Source organism: Cladosporium halotolerans, assembly GCF_011745625.1.
Source record: "Cladosporium halotolerans strain TM138-S3 chromosome Unknown Sca4, whole genome shotgun sequence".
NCBI lineage: Eukaryota > Fungi > Ascomycota > Dothideomycetes > Cladosporiales > Cladosporiaceae > Cladosporium > Cladosporium halotolerans.
In genome coordinates this window covers 692913-709094 of record NW_027191455.1, presented here as the reverse complement: position 1 = coordinate 709094, position 16182 = coordinate 692913, and the positions used below count along the sequence as shown (strand labels likewise).

Below are 16182 nucleotides of genomic sequence, written 5' to 3'. Positions count from 1 at the left end.
ATATGTGCAGACACAAGTATCACGAGCCTCGGGACAGAGAAGGAAAAGGAAACTTCCCTCCTGCCAACAGGCAACCGATTACCTCACCGCGGACACGCGGAGCGAGAAGACGCCGAACCCAAAGGGCAGAAAACTTCAATGCAAAAAAAGCATAAGGTACAACCTCTCGGCCGAGGGATGCCTTTGCTCGCGACCGGGCGGCCGAAAATCCGAGAGAGCCGCTAATGCGAGCGCGGTGCCAGAGGGAACGAAACCCTTGCGCGTAGCACGGCGCCGGCGGCGGACCTTGGGCGGAATCCCGGGCACGCGCGGATTGCTTAGCGCCAACGGCGCGGCGGTCGACAAAGGGATCGCTGTGGCTTGTGCGCTGCGTAAGGAAATTTTGTGCAAGCGTGCAGGGATTGTGCAGGGATGGGGACCCTGGCTTTGTTTTGTTTGGAGATACGAGGGTTGGAAGATTGGAGACGTCGAGAGAGATGAGACGATGAGAGCGAGAAGAGCGAAGTGATGTTCGAAGTAGTGGTTTGTCATAATGTCATCGCTAGCTAGAGGGCGCTCTCCTACCTCGTTCCTCGAGGGAGATGCAGCCCATGATATACAGTCATGATCGCCTCCATACCATGCCATACCATGCCGACGATTTCCTGATTAACCTTCCTTTCCCAGAGGTGAGATCCTATGCCTGGCTACCGTGCCGGCATTCGTGAGATGTACGAGAAATGTAAAGAAAACCCATGGGATATCATTCCCGAAACGCCTTGCTGAAAATGCCCCGATCGCTGGAAACGCTCAAGTCGCTGAATCGTCAAAGTGGAAGAAAACATCTATGCGTCGTCTAGTAGGCGGCGACGAGCTGCCTTTGAGGCTCGTGCGTGATGTAGTCTTGCATTGACGCTGCTTGCGACTTGTCGCCGTAGAGTGCGGTGCTGAGCTGTTGCCTCTCTTTCTCGCTGAGCTCCAGTGTGGGCTGCTCAGGCGAGGGCGGCATCGACTCGTCCTCAGAGTCAGAGTCGTCGAGCGCGAGCTCGGGTGGTGAGTGCTGGCTGGGGAAGCTGGGGACGCGAGTGAGCGCGTGCTCCTCGTCGTTCTCCTCGTCGTACTCGGCATCCTCTTCGTCGTCGGTGAGGTCGATTTCCTCGGACTCGATGACGACTGGTGCTGTGCGGATGCGGCGGACGGGAATGCTGAGGATCTCGGCATCCTCGTCGTAGACGGAGCCATCGTCAGACTCGGCGTCGGAATCGGAATCACTGTCGTCGTCCTCGAAATCCTCCTCAATGGCGTCAAACCATTGGATGTGGCGAGACTGAGAGGGAGATGCCTTGCTGACGGACTGGTTGAACCACGCCTCCTGCTCGCGCTCGGCGTCGGCGAGGTCGATCATGAGAGTGTCGAGGAGGTTGGCGTGGCCGACCAGACGGCGCAGGTTGTGGTCTGCGCGGCTGGCCTCGCGACCAAGCTTCGACCGGGCGGTCGAAGCGACGGCGTATGTGCGGGTGAGAGACATCTTCTGCTTCTTTGCTGCGGGGAGAGTGGGTGATGTCTGGTAGGTTGCGTCTGCGGCGAATGGCTCAAAGGAAGACTGAAGCCTTAAGTGGGAAGGCATTGTGACCTTAATGTGTTTGTCGTGAGTCAGGTTGAGTTTATGGCGAGATTGATGCCTGAGTCACACAATGTGTGGCGTGGGTGTGGCTGATGGTTGAGATGCTCGTAGTAGTCGAAGTTGCTGCCGTGAAGACTGAGAGACCTTGCTTCGGATGTTTGTATTGTTGTATGATATGGTCGAGTGTGTGGAGGAGTGGGAGCAGTGGTCAGTCGGGCGGCGGCCGTCAGATATTTGTGCTCGTTGCACGGTCATCCGTCGCCGTGCGGATGGTTACCAAAACTTCCATGCGAAGTCTAATTTGTGCCAGGTCTCCACAGCGGACTCAGCTTAACGCCGCGCAGCACCGCAGGCCACGGCTTGCTGGGCGCTGGAGCTTCCGGCCGCAGCGCTGCGTTCAGCCCGACTCGCCCGCGTTTCCCGAACAAAGCCAGCCCTCGCTGCTTACACACGCCCGCATGCCGCTGAGGCCCCTGCTTTGCAATCTGCTCTCGCAAATCTCCCTGATGCCTAATGATCTTCCAACGCCTTCTGCTCTGACCGGCCGAGCCTGTCTGCCCGCCGTCGAGGCTTCGGGTCGTAGTAGCTTACAATTCACCCTGACTATCGTTCGCACACAATCATGCCCAGCGCGAAGACTGCCCAGTGCATGCGAAGGAGTTGTTGCCTTGGCGCACCTCTCAGCCAGCGGTCTCCGCGCGCGCCGACCTTTGCTACTGCAATCTAACTCCAGGCCACCGCATTCCTTCTGTGCACAGCCTGCCGTTTCGTCGCGTCAACGCCCTAGCAGCCACGAATGCATTGCGATGGCTCATCCTGTGTGCATGGGGTAGGGTAGGGTAGGGTAGCGCTCAGGCAACCGTAAAGCGTATCTGCACGAGCGCCTTTGATTCGCATCGCTCGCTTCGCCGCAGCGCTGGCGTGGGGCATTGGCACGTGTTTCCCCGGCCCAGCGTGAGACGGTCCTCCCGTCGCATACACGTCCATTACTGGTATGCGGTGCGAGAGCGGGCGCAAAGCGAGGCTGCGACGGTACGATCGGCCCACAGCCATACTCCAGGCTGACTGCGCCCACTCGACAGACTCCACCGCTCGTCTGAGCAGCAGCGTGGTACGTCGTTTGAGGCTTGCGCGATCATGTAAGCGCTGTCGTATACCGCATTGGGGAATCAATGCGCATGCACGCCAGGCACCAGTCATACAGTAAGTTTGTAACGAAAGTATAACGTCGGTGACTAAACGCAGGTCTCAGTACCTGTTAGAAGGTCGCCGTTCTGGGTCATCGGTGTTACGGGGTTTACCGCCCACGCAGGTAAGCTACGTGATCCTTCGCGAATGCAGGCCACAGTCATCGACAGGTTCGGACGAAAGCTTCGTGGATATCGGCCGAGAGCGTCGGCAGCAAAACGGAAGCGCTGGGAAGATCCGTTCAAGGGCTCAGAGAACGATTAAGGTTGAATCGGCTGCTCGCTGCTGTTGATTCCGAGAGGCCGTAACGCCGTCGCTCCCCCGGATTTTGCGCAGCGGGCTCGAGTTCAGGCCCTCGCTTGCTCGCTTACAGCGCAAGTTCCGGCTCCGGTCGCTGGCAGCAGCGCAAGGAGACATAAGATGTCTACGAAACCCTCCACCGGGCGCGTGAGCTGCCGAATGTCTCCGTGGGTTTCTGGCCTCGCTGTTGTCATTCCATTTGGATGTATGACTCCATCACCTGGTCGCGACTGAGGAGGCATCCCGTCCTGGTGAGCAGTGCACAATTCCGCACCCCTACCGGCGCTCGGCTTCTGTGTCCGCACAGACTGCGAGCCATGTCCAGCTCGAGTGCTCAAAGCTGAGGCACGACACGCTAACAGTCAGCGATCACTAATAACCAGCTCCTTGGGAAATTTTTCAATGGCTCGACGAGATCAACGGGCGTCCCTCCGAAAACGTCCTTACCCTGTCGCTGCAGAGACGGCCTCGCAGCGGAATTACTCATCCTAAACCCCAGGACCAAACCTTCGACAAGCCACCCACGCACGCGCGCTGACGCAGCCCTTCGCTGTAGGGCTGTCGCTGCTGACGCGAAGATCGCTGGCACCCGTCCATTGGGGAGAGCTTGGCCCGCAGCTATATTGCATGGCGACATTTCGCTGACAAAAGGCTTTGTTTATTATCCACTCTGGTCTAGACTGTGATCTCTGCGGCTGATGATGTCGAAGACTCAGCATCTCTATCGTCCCATCATTGTTTCCACGAATGCCAGATCCAGACACAGGCGAGAAGAAGTTCCGCATGCCCACCAGTGCGCGGGCGCCATGATGACCCGAATGGTCGCCAAGAATGGAAGCGAACCCATTTCGCGCACATCATTGAGCGCAGCAATAACTTACAGCTCAACAGATCCAGGACAAGGTGTTAGAGAGTAGAGCAAGAGTCTGAAAGGTGAGGTCAGATTAAGCACGCGCAGCGTCGCGTTTCTTTGCGTATAGGAAAGAGCAATGAGCGCGTCGCGCCCGAGGCATAGAGCCGGCCGCGCAATGGATATCTCTTGAACACGACACTGCTGCTTCTTGCAATTTGCGGACGATACCTAGGTGTGCTAAGCATTTCGTCGTCTCCTGCATTACTTCGAAAAGCTCAGTCGTCGCATCCCATAAGAGTACATCAAATGAGTTTGATTTAGTACATTACTTTGAGAGCAGCTACATCCACTGTGGAGCTCGCACTCCTTTGTAGAAGCTCTAGCTAGAGTGAGGTACACGAAATATGCTGGTTCTTTGCTGTTTCGTAGAATCGTTCTTCGAGCGGTATTTCTAGCTTACGAGCCGAGTGCCGCATGTAGGACACGATCGCGCGACGCAATGGACGCGCAAGGTTTTCCCAGCTTTTGCTGTCGTCTGCTAGCGATTGATTGGCGGAACGCAATCGATTTCGGTACATCGTAGGATCTGTAACCGGCCAGCCGTGGTCAAGAGCCGGCTCTCCGGAGTCCAAATTCGGAATGCGTCGTGCTCTTGCGGAATCCAAGCTTCCGATCACACCGTATCGCATTGAGTCGTAGAGTCTTCGCGATCCCATACCAGATGCCGTGTCACAATGCCCTCCATTCGTCCCAATTCCCATTCATTCGTTACGCGACGTGTTGTATCGCAATGCCTCTTTCCAACAACAAGACCCTCCAAAACTCCAGCATGACCGCTCGAATCTTACACAGGCAGATCCTTGTGTGCCCTCTCGTTCGCTCCAGCCTTGTCACCAGCAACCTGCAGCCCTCTGGCCAGGTACGGTCCGACGACAGGAATGTTGTACGCGAAACCCGCGATCGTCTTGAAGAACTCCTGCAATCCCATCTCGTGTCAGCCAGACCGCTTCTCCCAACACAGTCCCTCCCATCCACGGCAAAACTCACCCCGAACAGAATGAATATCCCAAACAACTCCACCCCAAAGCCAATTAGTGGCCACCTCATAAGAATGAGCAGCACGCCCGCCCAGAACGCTAGCGTGCCCCGCCACTTGTTCTTGCGCGCGAAGAAGACGAAAGTGCGCTGCGGGCCCAGCAGCAGCGTGATGCCGACGAGGAACAGGATGTTGCCCATCGCCAGCAGCGCCCGGTCGAAGAACAGGATGAGGCCGAGCAGGAAGAAGAAGCCGCCGCCGCTGCAGAAGGCGACGCCGATCTCTGCGTGTTGGTTAGCTTTTGTGCGAGGCGCTTTCGTGGGAGGGTGCGTGACGGACTCTGCGAGTCGGAGAGCCAGTAGGTGGGCATGTTGGGCGAGGTCGAAGGGGCGCTGGTGCGCGCGCTGCTAGATCGTGGGTGCTGCGGTCGGGCTAGATTGTAACCGGGAAGGAGAATGTAGGCGTGTATTTCTTGTTTTATCGCATTGCGGGTGTTGGTGGCCTGTTCTCTGGCTTCGATGTGGAGGCCTGGAGTGGAAATTGGGGGGGGAGACGTGTTTGCAGCGCGACGCACGCGAAGCTGTGGGGTTCGACTTTCACAGGGGCTTGTTGGGATGAGCAAAAGCCATGCTTTGGCTTCAGGGTTGCGTCGACAAGCACGAGACCCTTGATATCGTAATTATGTTGTGCAGATCATCAAAAGTGGCGCGAACCCTTTGACAAGCATAGCTAAAGCGAAAGATACATTGCTTCGTTGACTTCGTCTATGATATACCGCACCCCTACCTGTCTCTATTACGACCTGAACGGACTCGTGTTTTGCTCGTGTTTCGAAGCACCGAGATCTACTTCCAGTCGGCAACGACAGCGTCCAACTCCTTCCTGTACTTCTGCTGCTGCTCGATCTGCTCAAGGAAGACCTTGTACTTGGCAGCCAACAGCTTCTTCTCGCCCTTGTCATCGTTAGGATAGACGGCCTTGCCAGGCTTGCTCAGACGGTCCATGATGTCCCACAGCGGCTCGCTCTTGCCGTCCTTGTCGGTGCTCGCGGCTTTGGCGCCTAGCATGGCGGCACCGTGGACGACGGCGGCGTGCACGTAACGCGGGATCATGACGGGCATGTCGCATGCGTTGGCGATCAGACTCATGAGCACGTCGTTCTGGCATTGGCTGCCGGACATGAAGATGGATGAGAGGACGTGACCTGCGTCGTTCATCGATTCGACGATTTGTCGCGTCTGAAGAGCAATGAACTCGAGGGTGCCATAGTAGTGTAGGGCAAGCGAATCCATGGACTTGTCGTTTGACAAGCCGATGATTGCGCCCTTCATCTCCGGGTCAGCGATAGGCGAGCGGTTTCCGAACAGGTCGCCGTAAAAGAAGAAGTGACGGCCGAGGTAGGAAATGGCAGGCGCATCGATCTTCTCCTGCATCTCTCGTAGGTGCTCGTTCAGGTAGTCGTAAATGTTCATGTTGAAGGTCTCTGCGACCGACATGGCTTCTTGGAAGGCAGGGTGGGTCTCGACGATGTGCTTGAGCAATTCGCCGGTGGCGGACTGGCCGCCTTCAGCCATCCAGTAGTCTGGAATAAGTACGTCTCGGTAGGGTCCCCAGACACCATTGACAAAGACAGGCTTCTCGCTCATGGCAAGATGGCATGTGGAGGTACCGGCAACAGCAGCCAGGCGAGTGAAGGCCTGGCTGACATGGTTCTTAGGGGCGTTCTCGCTGATGCTGGCGCCGCGCAGCTTGACTTTAGCACCGACAGTACCGATCCAGCCGGCGTAAGCGTCAATCACACTGCTGCCGACGGCTACGTTGGTAGGGAGCCCAAGGTCGTTGGCAGCCTTCTGAGAGAGCGTGGAGATTTTCTCACCAGCGGTCAAGTATGTGTTGTTCTACGGCGATGTCAGCATGATCCATTCTCTGGCATCTTGAATGTATCTGCACTTACGATGCCGTTGATGCCACCCAGGCGCCTGCAGTTGTCCTTTGTAAGGTCGCTCAAACCGATCTCGTTCAGGAAGTCCTCTTGCCAGCCCTTCTCGCTGCCGTCCACACCGACCGGAACGTATCCCTGCTTGCAGACAACAGAGCAGAAGCTACGAGTGTCCTGGGAAGTGGCCATTCTGGTGAGAGCATCACCCAGATCGTAGAATCTGCACTTCGCAAAAAGCTCAGGCGGCATATTGTTCTTCAGCCACAGAATCTTTGGCATTTCCATCTCAATGCTCATGGTGCCACCAACGTAACGGAGTAAGTTGTGCTTTGTGGCATTGACCTTCTTCGTCTCTTCCACAGGACGGTGGTCGAGCCACAGAATGACGTTCCGGTCGTTACCGTCCGCGTTGTCAAACTTGGGGCCAGTAACGCTCTGAGGCTCACCAGTCTCTTCATTGAAGACAGTGAGCGAGCAGGTTGCATCGAAGCCTATGCCGCGGACAGTCTCCGGGTCGATATTGTGTTGGTTCATAGCACGTTGGACAGAGTTGCAGATGCATTTCCAGATATCGGTGACGGATTGCTCCTATTGGCCATATCAGTAAGCATGAGAAATCATGCAAACAAACCTCTACCTACATAGTAGCCGGTCTCTGGCTGCCACAAGCCGATGTTCTCGCTGGCCAGGCCAACAATGTCACCCTTCTCGTTCATAATGCATGCTCGTGCAGAGCCGGTACCCACGTCGATACCAATGTAGTGATTCTGGATGACCTTGACCTCATTGTGAGGGTCGACAGACATCTGACGAGACTGCTGCCTCGAGGGCTTTCTGAATGGCATGGAACCGTGCTCCATGGTGGGCGGTGAAGTGCTGTGCTGGGCTATTGGGATGAGAAGGACAGGTTGCTCCGGGCAAAAACAATTACTGCAGCTCTGGTGCGGACGTGTCTGTGATTCGTGAATGCAAGGCCTCTCTTACACGCAAGCCTGCTGTGAGTGAAGAATAGGGAGAAAGACGCATCCTGCGGCGCCCGGCCGCAATTGTACTTGGCCATTGGGGCTCGTGTCCCTGCCGGATCAGCGATAAACATTGCCCAAAGGCTTAGGGATACTCGCGGATGAGATCACGGCGCCGCTCAACATGGCCATTTCGGTGGGGAGGTGGGGCTCCTCCACACGCTTGCCCGCACTCGAGCTGTCGCCCCAGCTCGCTCGCTGTCTCGACCGAGTCCGAGCCAAGACGCGATGCGGTGTGCTAGGCGAGGCGAGGCGGCAAGAAGTTGCTTTTGTGATATGTCGTGTCGTGGCGCGGGAGACGCACATACTGAATAGCGTTACAATATTGATAGGTGTGGCTGACCACGCCAGTATTTGGCACAACAGTGTGAAAGCGTACTTCAATCAAATTGTTGATGATATTGATGGACCCTCCGCCAACCTCAGGCTGGAAGCTCCCCCCACGCGGGTGATTCCCGAGCTGCCCGCACAACGTGGGCGGACGCGAACAGTGGAGCACCTGTTCACGCTTGAATCAAGTTGCCCGACCTCACGTCTACCACACCACAGGCCCTGACAGTACGTTCCAGCCCGACTTGGGACCTACTCACTCTTCCATCTACATGATGCGCCTCTCGGCTGCGCTCAGCCTCGTGCTGAGTCTGCTATTCTCTCTCAGCGTGGCCGCCGAAACCGACAAGCACATCGACATCTTCGCCTGGCCAGTGTCCGCCTCGAAATCTCAAACGCTAGCCAAGCTTTCCTACAGCAGTGAGCAAGCGACCGTGCTGTCATATAAAGCTCCTGCATTGCCTGCTGGCGAGGAGATCGTGCGCATTGGCTTTCACCACCCCACCACCGGCAAGTGGTCTGGCATTGCGACCTCGGCGGAGAACTTCGAAGAGGGAAAGGACAAGAAGATTCAGCTGCTGCTTAACGAGCAGGGCGAAGTATATCACGTAGGGTTCACAACGTCTCGGTGGCCGAGCTCGAGCAAGGGAGGCAGTAAGAAGGAGGACCTGAGTGTGGAGGTCGTGCCCATGAAGGCTGGCTCTCCTATCCACCTTAACAAGCCTGTGGTCCTGAACGCGGAGGGCAAGCTTGAGGGCAAGGAGGAGGAGAAGACTTTCTTGCAAAAGTATGTACCAAGACGGCCGCACTCATCAAATTGCGGCGACGCTAACGTGTACCAGGTACTGGTGGGCCATCGGTCTGTTCTTGCTTTTCCAGCTGGCCATGAGCGGAGGAAAGGAGTAGAAGAAATCCGAACCAAGCAATTTATCGCCCTCGCCATGTTCTGTTCAGGAGTTCATCCCAACGCACGATGTCGGCCGCCGTCTAGACCGCCCATGCAGGGTGAGACTTGGCGGCATGTACCGGTGCACCGTTTGCCATGGTCCAAAAGCCCCAACGTAGACGCTCCGTCCGCGTCCGATAGCGCTTGGACGTGGTCCTGAAATCGGTTGACAACGGTCAGACCCCTGTGGCACAGGACCCGGTGAATAGTTCGCATGTGCATTTGCACGCAACGTGGCCGTGGCCTAGGGACTGATCCATGAGGCATGCAGGGCTGCGCTCTGGTATGAGATGACTGATATTGTGCAGCGTCTCATGCTCCGTCACGGAACTCTCCTGGTCTATCCAAGTGTCTCACAAAATTGTCAGCATCACTAGCCCAGCAACAGGAGGTGACAAGCCGCCGAGCTTAGCACCAAGTAACCACTGTAGTCGATGGTCCGAGGGAGCACATCCAAATAGGCGGGATCATGTTTCTCAACAATCAACTCGGTAGACAACAGCGTCATCCCGTATTGCCTTTGTCCTTTCCACCACACAGAGGAGTGGGCGCCTTTCAATGCAGGGCTTTTCCCGTGCTCGGCCTGTACAGACGGTAGGGGTTCATCACTTCTGCTTCGGCGGTTTAGTTGCAAGGGCGTGAAGCTGCCATTCGTCGATCGCTGCTCACTTGCAGGATGCTCCGTGAATCAACGGCACATCATTGAAAGGTGGTTTTGTTTCCAGAATAATCAAAGAAGCCAAGCCGAAGGTGATCTGCAATTGATTGCCGGGTCGAAGACTGAACTCGGCATCCGTTTGCGACAACTGCCTGAAACTGGCGATCTGAAACTTAGTGAGTTCCGTTCTGTCGGATAAAGTGGGGCGATCTCGCCAGGCCTATAAGACCCAGGTCTTATACAGCATCTCCCGTCCCTTTTCGCTAGCCACATGCAATAATTGCGCCACTAATATTAGCTCTTCAAAGCGGTTCCAGTGTTTGCTTTTCTCGTGGAGCTCCGAAAGGATTCCGATGGCTTCGCACACCAGGCACTCTTCTACGCTCATTGGTCATGCCACCATAGCATTCGCATATTCCAAACTCAAAGCCATCGGCGGTGAACCCCTGTACGCACCCAGTACTGCAAAGCGTACAGACTCTTCTCAAGCCCACGTGTATACCGCCTTTTCAAGCGCCTAGATCGCCGGCCCTGCAGCGCCACAAACGGAAGTTAAGGCTGACTGGGAGACGATCCCTGTCGATCATTCAAACGGAACGTTGCCAGAAGAAGGTGTTCGTGGTGCCGCTTGAGGCTGGAGCAGCCGTTGTCTGATCTGAATTCCCGGGTCCGATGGAGGGCCTGGACACCGTCTCCTGCTAGAGGGGGTGGTGCGACGCTGCCGGGGATCGGTCCTATGAACGCCTCTGGAGGTCTTCGACGGCCGCGGCCTTCAGTCACAACGCCTCTGCAAGAACGTTAAGATAAACCTTTCTCCGAGTAGGCGCCTCGCAACATAGATTCTGCCGCCGCGGGGCAGATACATATCTTCCAGGCGTCCCATCGCCGGCGTTGTTGTCAGGGCACTTCACATCTGAACCTGACTATTCGGACTCGATACTTGCTTTTCTATGCAACCAAGAAAGCATTAAGACTCATAAGCCATCCGCTTCCTCTGGCCAAGCAATACATCCTCAACCCTCACGAGTGGCGTTACATGGCAAATGGATCACCTATGTCCCCGCCTAGTGTCCGACCAAGCACCATGCCTCTCCTGCCTTTCCAGCCCACAACCTCACGCCCAACAACAACAACCGAAGTCGAAATCATCACGATGCTACAACCGCCTCAACACCCTCTCAAACTACAAGACCCGCAACCTCCCCCCAACACCACCCAACCCAACGACGCAAGACGACCACGCCGTGAAACCCCCAGCGCCGCGCCGCCCCCTCCCAACCCAGGGCCACAGCTTCCCGCACACACAAACACACCCCGTCGACAGCGCTCCCGCGCCGGCCCCCCTCCCCTGCGAGACCTGCCCGCTCTACGCACCACTCATGAAGCGCTACTCCGGCGCCGTCCCCTGGGCGGGCCCGATCAACTCGACGCGGTCTCTCCCAGCTCCGACTGCGACGGCGACGTGACGCCCGGCGAGCTCTTCGACAGCCTCTGGGGCCTGCCGTACGCTGTCGGCGTGCCGGAGGCGCTGCTCGCGCGGGCGCGCGCGGTCGCCGAGGCGGAGGAGGCGGAGTACCAGAGGGCGAGGGGCGCGTGGAAGTTGGGGGGCAGGGCCGTTTCTGCGTTCAAGGAGATGACGACGCAGTGTGTTGCTGCGAGGGGCAGGGTGGTGTTTTGATGGGAGGGTTTTGGGCGGATTGTGTTGTTGACGGATTTTTTTCTTTTTACTTCTTGTTTGTGTTATTGTCACTTTTGAGCGATCGCCTTGCTACAGCATTGGGCATCTTTTTTTTTTCTTTGGACAGCGAAGATACCAATGGGCACGCGAGCGTACAGAGCGATGTTTGTTTCTATCTTTGGAGGGATCTCTGGGATCACCATACCATGCAGCTATGATAACTTGGTGATAAGACTTGGCTTACTTCTTCGGACAGACACTCACCGTCTCATCATGAATCGATTCCGCGCCTCCAAAACAACAATCTCACACTGTAAGCCACATCGGCAATCTCATCTCAAAGCTCATCGTGCGTGTTCTTATTCCCGCCCATCCCCGGGATCTTGAAACCGCCCTTAACCGCCTTCTGAAACACGCCGTGCGGATCGTACTTCCTCGCCACATCCCGCAGATACCACACACTCTGCTCGCCGTAACCCGCGATCGGATCCTGGAAACCGTCCGCGTAGTTGAGGTACAAGAAATCCGACGCCTTGCCGACGCTCTTCGTGTAGCCCTTGACCTGCTCGACCCACTGCTTCGCCGTGTCCTGCATGACCTTATCGTCGGCGGGGGAGCTCCAGCGCGGCGCGAGCTGCATGAGGATGAGGTCGTCCTTCGTGCGGTTGAGGCCGAGCACGTTGCCGCCGCGGGCGAGGCTGTGCTCGGTGAAGAGGTAGGGCAGGGGCTCGTAGGCGAAGAGCCATTCCATGTTTTGAACGTGGCGGACGGTCTTGTAGAGGTCGACGGTGAGGTCGTGGACGTGCGAGAGCGTGGGGAGGTCGTTGACGAAGGCGACGGTCGCGATGTAGTTGCGGTAGCCCCAGGGGAACTGGTCGCTTTCTTCGAGGAGGGAGGCGAGGTCGGTCTCGCGCATGTGGTCGGTGAGGTTTATTTCGGTGGTCACGCCGCCGATTGTGATGGGCATGGGTGGAAGATGGAGCTCGTTGATGTCTTCGCCGGTGAAGACGATGGAGTTCCAGATGCCGCCTTCGTGAGGCGTGCGGGAGGCGTTGAAGGAGAAGACTTGGCCGTATGCCACTTTTGGGAAGAGGCGGTGCATTTTTGTGAGGCCGTGCATTGCTGTCAGAGCGAGTCTGGTACTGTGCTCGTCGGCAGGGAGCGGGAGACCTCCAGCCCAGAGGCTTGGTTGAGGGAACGCACTAAAGTCGAAGCGTGTGACAATACCGAGGTTTCCACTGCTTCCCTTGAGCGCTGTCCATAGGTCTTGATTCGATGTCGCATTGGCATTGACGATATCGCCGGAAGCGAGAACGATTTCGAAGTTCACGACGTTGTCCGCTGCGAAGCCAATCTTTGACGCGAAGAAAGAGATGCCACCGCCGAGCGTGACTCCGCCAACAGCTGTGCTGGGGCAGCGACCGGTTGGGATACCGACACCTGTACCTTTGAGCTTGTTGGCAGCACCTTGCCAGGTGCTTCCCGGGCCGATGCTGACGACTTGATGGTCTGAGGAAAGGCTCGTGCTGTCGAGAAGGCTAAGATCCAGGACGATACCGCCGTCGATGTTGTTGGCACCCGCGAATGGCATGTGCCCACCAGACTTGATAGCGAAAGGACATGCTGGAAAACCTGATGTTGACTCATTAGAGGTGAGAATCTTAACGATGCTCGAGACCTCTTCGGTATTGACAGGCTGTACGATGCACTTAGGGTTGAGAATGGCGGTAGTCGACCAGCGATGATTGTTGGCTTGTGTAAACTCGGCCGTCTTCGAACCAAGGACTCTATGAGGGAAGCTGGACGCAAGGTTTGAGCACTTGAGCGATGGTCAGCAAGGTGAATATGTCTGGCGTTGGTGTGATTACTCACGCATCTTGAGCCTGCATCGAGTGTCACATCCCAGGCACCTGCTGAAAAGGGAAGAGAAGCCGCAGCGAGCAGGATGCTCTGTATGACCTGTTGAAGCTGCATTCCGCAAGTCCGGGGATGCGAACGGCTCAACTGGAAGACAGCGCCGCACCTACTCCGTGACGATGTGCGTGTTGGAATACCCGACCGCGACACAGTTACCTTGCTGCAAAACTTGTGGTGTTTACGATTGTCTATGCGGCTTTGAAACGCAGTTCGGCTTCGACCACGCACAGAGAACAATGGCCGACATGGTATGCATACTTCATATTGTTCCCGGAATGCCACCCAGGTTCGACCCGCTTTCAGCAATACTCACGCGTGCCTCGAGGCGCCGACGCTACGGCTGCTGTCGCGAATAGCCATCCTCTGAAGGTTACATCTCTCGGCTTCAGGCGGTGAATTACCTGAGATTAGTTGAAGTGAAAAAAAGCTCCGTGTTCTTGGCAGCCAACGCGTGACATTGTTTCTTCCAAGCCATCCACCGTATTTTGCCCTAATCGGCCATCGTGGCATGGAATATCTCTGGCACGCCAGCCATTCTCGCAACGAAAGCTTTGTGAACAGGTACAATGAGTCAAACGAGGAGCTGGCCATAGCAGAGGCGCCCGTTCTCTCATACTGCAGGTGGCCTCGTAGCGTTGCCGTGGGGAGGATGTGGGAATTGGGGCGTAGGTGTCATTGTTACTTTAGCTTCGCCGGGACAGGACCGATTGCGAGCCTCCGAGCTCCCTTCATCCTTCCTCGGCAGGCACCAGCGTGACTCCTGGCTGGAGCGGCAGGGCGCGCGTTGACCCGCCCCACTTGCTGACCACCGTCCGCCAATGCACGCGTGGGATCTCATCTGCGATTAGATAGGGCGCTGATCAACCCCCACAGCGCCTCCTCCCCCACCAAAACACGGCCGCCCAACAGCAGACAGCGCCGCAGAGCATCGACATGAGGGCTTGCGCCGCCTCACTCTCCGGACGCGCTAAACATTGGCCCGCCATTGGCACGCTGACTGTCGTCTTCCTCTGCCAAATCCCACCGCCGCCTCGACCTCACCTCTAGTATTTCACTCCCTCTCGTCCCACACCACCGCGAGCATGTCGTTGACCACCCTCCCCAGACGAGTCGCCCTGCGCTCCAGGACTTGCTCAACGCCATGGGCCCGCCAGTTCAGCACTGTCGTTGACGACACATTCGCGCCCGCCTCGGCTCCGCCGCCTCCCCAGGCCAGGAAGGGAAGAGTCCTCGAGGAAGCTGTCAACGCAAAGGCACCGCGTTACGACTGGACCAAAGATGAGATCCGCGAGGTCTACAACACTCCGCTCATGGAGCTGGCTTTCCAGGCTGTGAGTCAACCGCGGGTATCAACTTGGAATGTTCAAGAACCATTCTGATAGCCATGTAGGGAACGCTTCACAGGCGATTCCACTCGCCTTCGGCCGTGCAAATGTGCACTCTCATGAACATCAAGACCGGCGGCTGCAGCGAGGACTGCTCATACTGCGCGCAGAGCTCAAGATATGACACCGGTAAGACTTGGAAGCCTTGACCGGTACTTCGGCACCCTACTGACACGACGTTCAGGCCTCAAAGCAACCAAGATGTCCTCCGTCGACTCCGTTCTGGAAGCTGCAAAGATCGCAAAGAGCAATGGCAGCACGAGATTCTGCATGGGTGCCGCATGGCGTGACATGCGCGGCCGCAAGACGAGCTTGAAGAACGTCCGCGCCATGGTCGAGGGCATCACCGCAATGGACATGGAGGCCTGCGTCACACTTGGCATGATTGACCAGAGCCAGGCCGACGAGCTCAAAGATGCCGGTCTCACCGCGTACAACCACAACCTCGACACCAGCCGCGAGCACTACCCGTCCGTCATCACCACCCGCAGCTACGACGAGCGCCTCGCGACCCTCAAGCACGTCCGCAAAGCCGGCATCAACGTCTGCTCCGGCGGCATCCTCGGCCTCGGCGAGAAGCCTGAGGACCACGTCGGCCTCCTCTACACCATGTCCACTCTGCCCGAGCACCCCGAATCCTTCCCCGTCAACGCCCTCGTCCCCATCAAAGGCACGCCCCTCGGCGACCGCGAGCGCATCAGCTTCGACGCCATCCTGCGCACCATCGCGACCGCCCGCATCGTCATGCCCGCAACCATCGTGCGCATCGCCGCTGGCCGCACGACCATGAGCGAGGCCGAGCAGATCCTGTGCTTCTCCGCTGGCGCCAACGCGGTCTTCACCGGCGAGAAGATGCTGACGACCGAGTGCAACGGCTGGGACGAGGACAAGAAGATGTTCGAGCGCTACGGCCTGACGCCCATGAAGAGCTTCGAGCGCGGCGGCTACAGGGACAGCAGCTGGGGTAAGGTCAAGGAGGCGGCTGCTGCTGAGGCTGAAGGCGTGCAGCAGCCTGCTGCGGCTACTGCTGCTTAAATGCTTTAGAAGGGATCTAAAAGCAATTTACGATTTTCATCTACGATGGGTGGTTTGGGACATGGCATGACAACACAGTCATGAAATTGCCATGGGAATCTCAGGACGAGCCTGGGTGCCAGAACGATGCAAAAGCGATGGTTACAGGGAGGCATTTTGAAGTGTGAGGGAAGATGCTAGAAGTAGATCAGCAACAACCTCAACGCACAATGAAACTAGCAGGATGCCGATGATTCAACAGCAGGCTCCTGCCACAAAATCTGATTTGATAGTTTCACACCATCTCTCACAT

The 16182-nt window shown here is 56.9% G+C and overlaps 6 protein-coding genes across 6 annotated transcripts; 2 read left to right on the top strand and 4 right to left on the bottom strand.

The window, feature by feature from the left end:
- Positions 1-835: 835 nt before the first annotated feature.
- Positions 836-1606, bottom strand: WHR41_01715 (uncharacterized protein; the record flags this gene model as incomplete). Its single annotated transcript, XM_069370321.1, has 1 exon — positions 836-1606. One exon carries the CDS (start codon positions 1604-1606, stop codon positions 836-838), a length of 771 nt encoding a protein of 256 aa, XP_069232539.1.
- Positions 1607-4242: 2636 nt separating this feature from the next.
- Positions 4243-5522, bottom strand: WHR41_01714 (uncharacterized protein). The gene is made up of 3 exons (XM_069370320.1): positions 5320-5522; positions 4992-5263; positions 4243-4920 (listed from the first exon to the last, which is right to left on the bottom strand). Exons 1-3 carry the CDS (start codon positions 5348-5350, stop codon positions 4789-4791), a joined length of 435 nt encoding a protein of 144 aa, XP_069232540.1. The 5' UTR covers positions 5351-5522; the 3' UTR covers positions 4243-4788.
- A 137-nt stretch (positions 5523-5659) lies between these two features.
- WHR41_01713 (uncharacterized protein) lies at positions 5660-7990 on the bottom strand. The gene is made up of 3 exons (XM_069370319.1): positions 7561-7990; positions 6935-7507; positions 5660-6878 (listed from the first exon to the last, which is right to left on the bottom strand). Exons 1-3 carry the CDS (start codon positions 7777-7779, stop codon positions 5826-5828), a joined length of 1845 nt encoding a protein of 614 aa, XP_069232537.1. The 5' UTR covers positions 7780-7990; the 3' UTR covers positions 5660-5825.
- A 321-nt stretch (positions 7991-8311) lies between these two features.
- WHR41_01712 (uncharacterized protein) lies at positions 8312-9813 on the top strand. Its single transcript, XM_069370318.1, has 2 exons — positions 8312-9058; positions 9114-9813. Exons 1-2 carry the CDS (start codon positions 8544-8546, stop codon positions 9175-9177), a joined length of 579 nt encoding a protein of 192 aa, XP_069232538.1. The 5' UTR covers positions 8312-8543; the 3' UTR covers positions 9178-9813.
- Positions 9814-11689: 1876 nt separating this feature from the next.
- Positions 11690-14086, bottom strand: WHR41_01711 (uncharacterized protein). Its single transcript, XM_069370317.1, has 2 exons — positions 13426-14086; positions 11690-13372 (listed from the first exon to the last, which is right to left on the bottom strand). The coding sequence occupies exons 1-2, from the start codon at positions 13525-13527 to the stop codon at positions 11891-11893; spliced, it is 1584 nt and encodes a 527-aa protein (XP_069232647.1). The 5' UTR covers positions 13528-14086; the 3' UTR covers positions 11690-11890.
- Positions 14087-14390: 304 nt separating this feature from the next.
- On the top strand, positions 14391-16172 carry WHR41_01710 (uncharacterized protein). The gene is made up of 3 exons (XM_069370316.1): positions 14391-14801; positions 14861-14984; positions 15040-16172. The coding sequence occupies exons 1-3, from the start codon at positions 14553-14555 to the stop codon at positions 15888-15890; spliced, it is 1224 nt and encodes a 407-aa protein (XP_069232648.1). The 5' UTR covers positions 14391-14552; the 3' UTR covers positions 15891-16172.
- Positions 16173-16182: the final 10 nt, after the last annotated feature.

Excerpts from the sequence above, each read along its gene's own strand:
- WHR41_01714 (XM_069370320.1), bottom strand. The coding sequence starts at position 5,350 with ATGCCCACCTACTGGCTCTCCGACTCGCAGA. Across the intron at positions 5,264-5,319 it reads CTGGCTCTCCGACTCGCAGA|AGATCGGCGTCGCCTTCTGC; the intron begins GTCCGTCACGCA and ends ACCAACACGCAG. Across the intron at positions 4,921-4,991 it reads GGATATTCATTCTGTTCGGG|GAGTTCTTCAAGACGATCGC; the intron begins GTGAGTTTTGCC and ends ATGGGATTGCAG.
- WHR41_01713 (XM_069370319.1), bottom strand. The coding sequence starts at position 7,779 with ATGGAGCACGGTTCCATGCCATTCAGAAAGCCCTCGAGGCAGCAGTCT. Across the intron at positions 7,508-7,560 it reads AGCCAGAGACCGGCTACTAT|GAGCAATCCGTCACCGATAT; the intron begins GTAGGTAGAGGT and ends TATGGCCAATAG. Across the intron at positions 6,879-6,934 it reads TGGGTGGCATCAACGGCATC|AACAACACATACTTGACCGC; the intron begins GTAAGTGCAGAT and ends ACATCGCCGTAG.
- WHR41_01712 (XM_069370318.1), top strand. The coding sequence starts at position 8,544 with ATGATGCGCCTCTCGGCTGCGCTCAGCCTCGTGCTGAGTCTGCTATTC. Across the intron at positions 9,059-9,113 it reads GAGAAGACTTTCTTGCAAAA|GTACTGGTGGGCCATCGGTC; the intron begins GTATGTACCAAG and ends AACGTGTACCAG.
- WHR41_01711 (XM_069370317.1), bottom strand. The coding sequence starts at position 13,527 with ATGCAGCTTCAACAGGTCATACAGAGCATCCTGCTCGCTGCGGCTTCT. Across the intron at positions 13,373-13,425 it reads TCGATGCAGGCTCAAGATGC|TGCTCAAACCTTGCGTCCAG; the intron begins GTGAGTAATCAC and ends CCATCGCTCAAG.
- WHR41_01710 (XM_069370316.1), top strand. The coding sequence starts at position 14,553 with ATGTCGTTGACCACCCTCCCCAGACGAGTCGCCCTGCGCTCCAGGACT. Across the intron at positions 14,802-14,860 it reads TGGAGCTGGCTTTCCAGGCT|GGAACGCTTCACAGGCGATT; the intron begins GTGAGTCAACCG and ends ATAGCCATGTAG. Across the intron at positions 14,985-15,039 it reads GAGCTCAAGATATGACACCG|GCCTCAAAGCAACCAAGATG; the intron begins GTAAGACTTGGA and ends CACGACGTTCAG.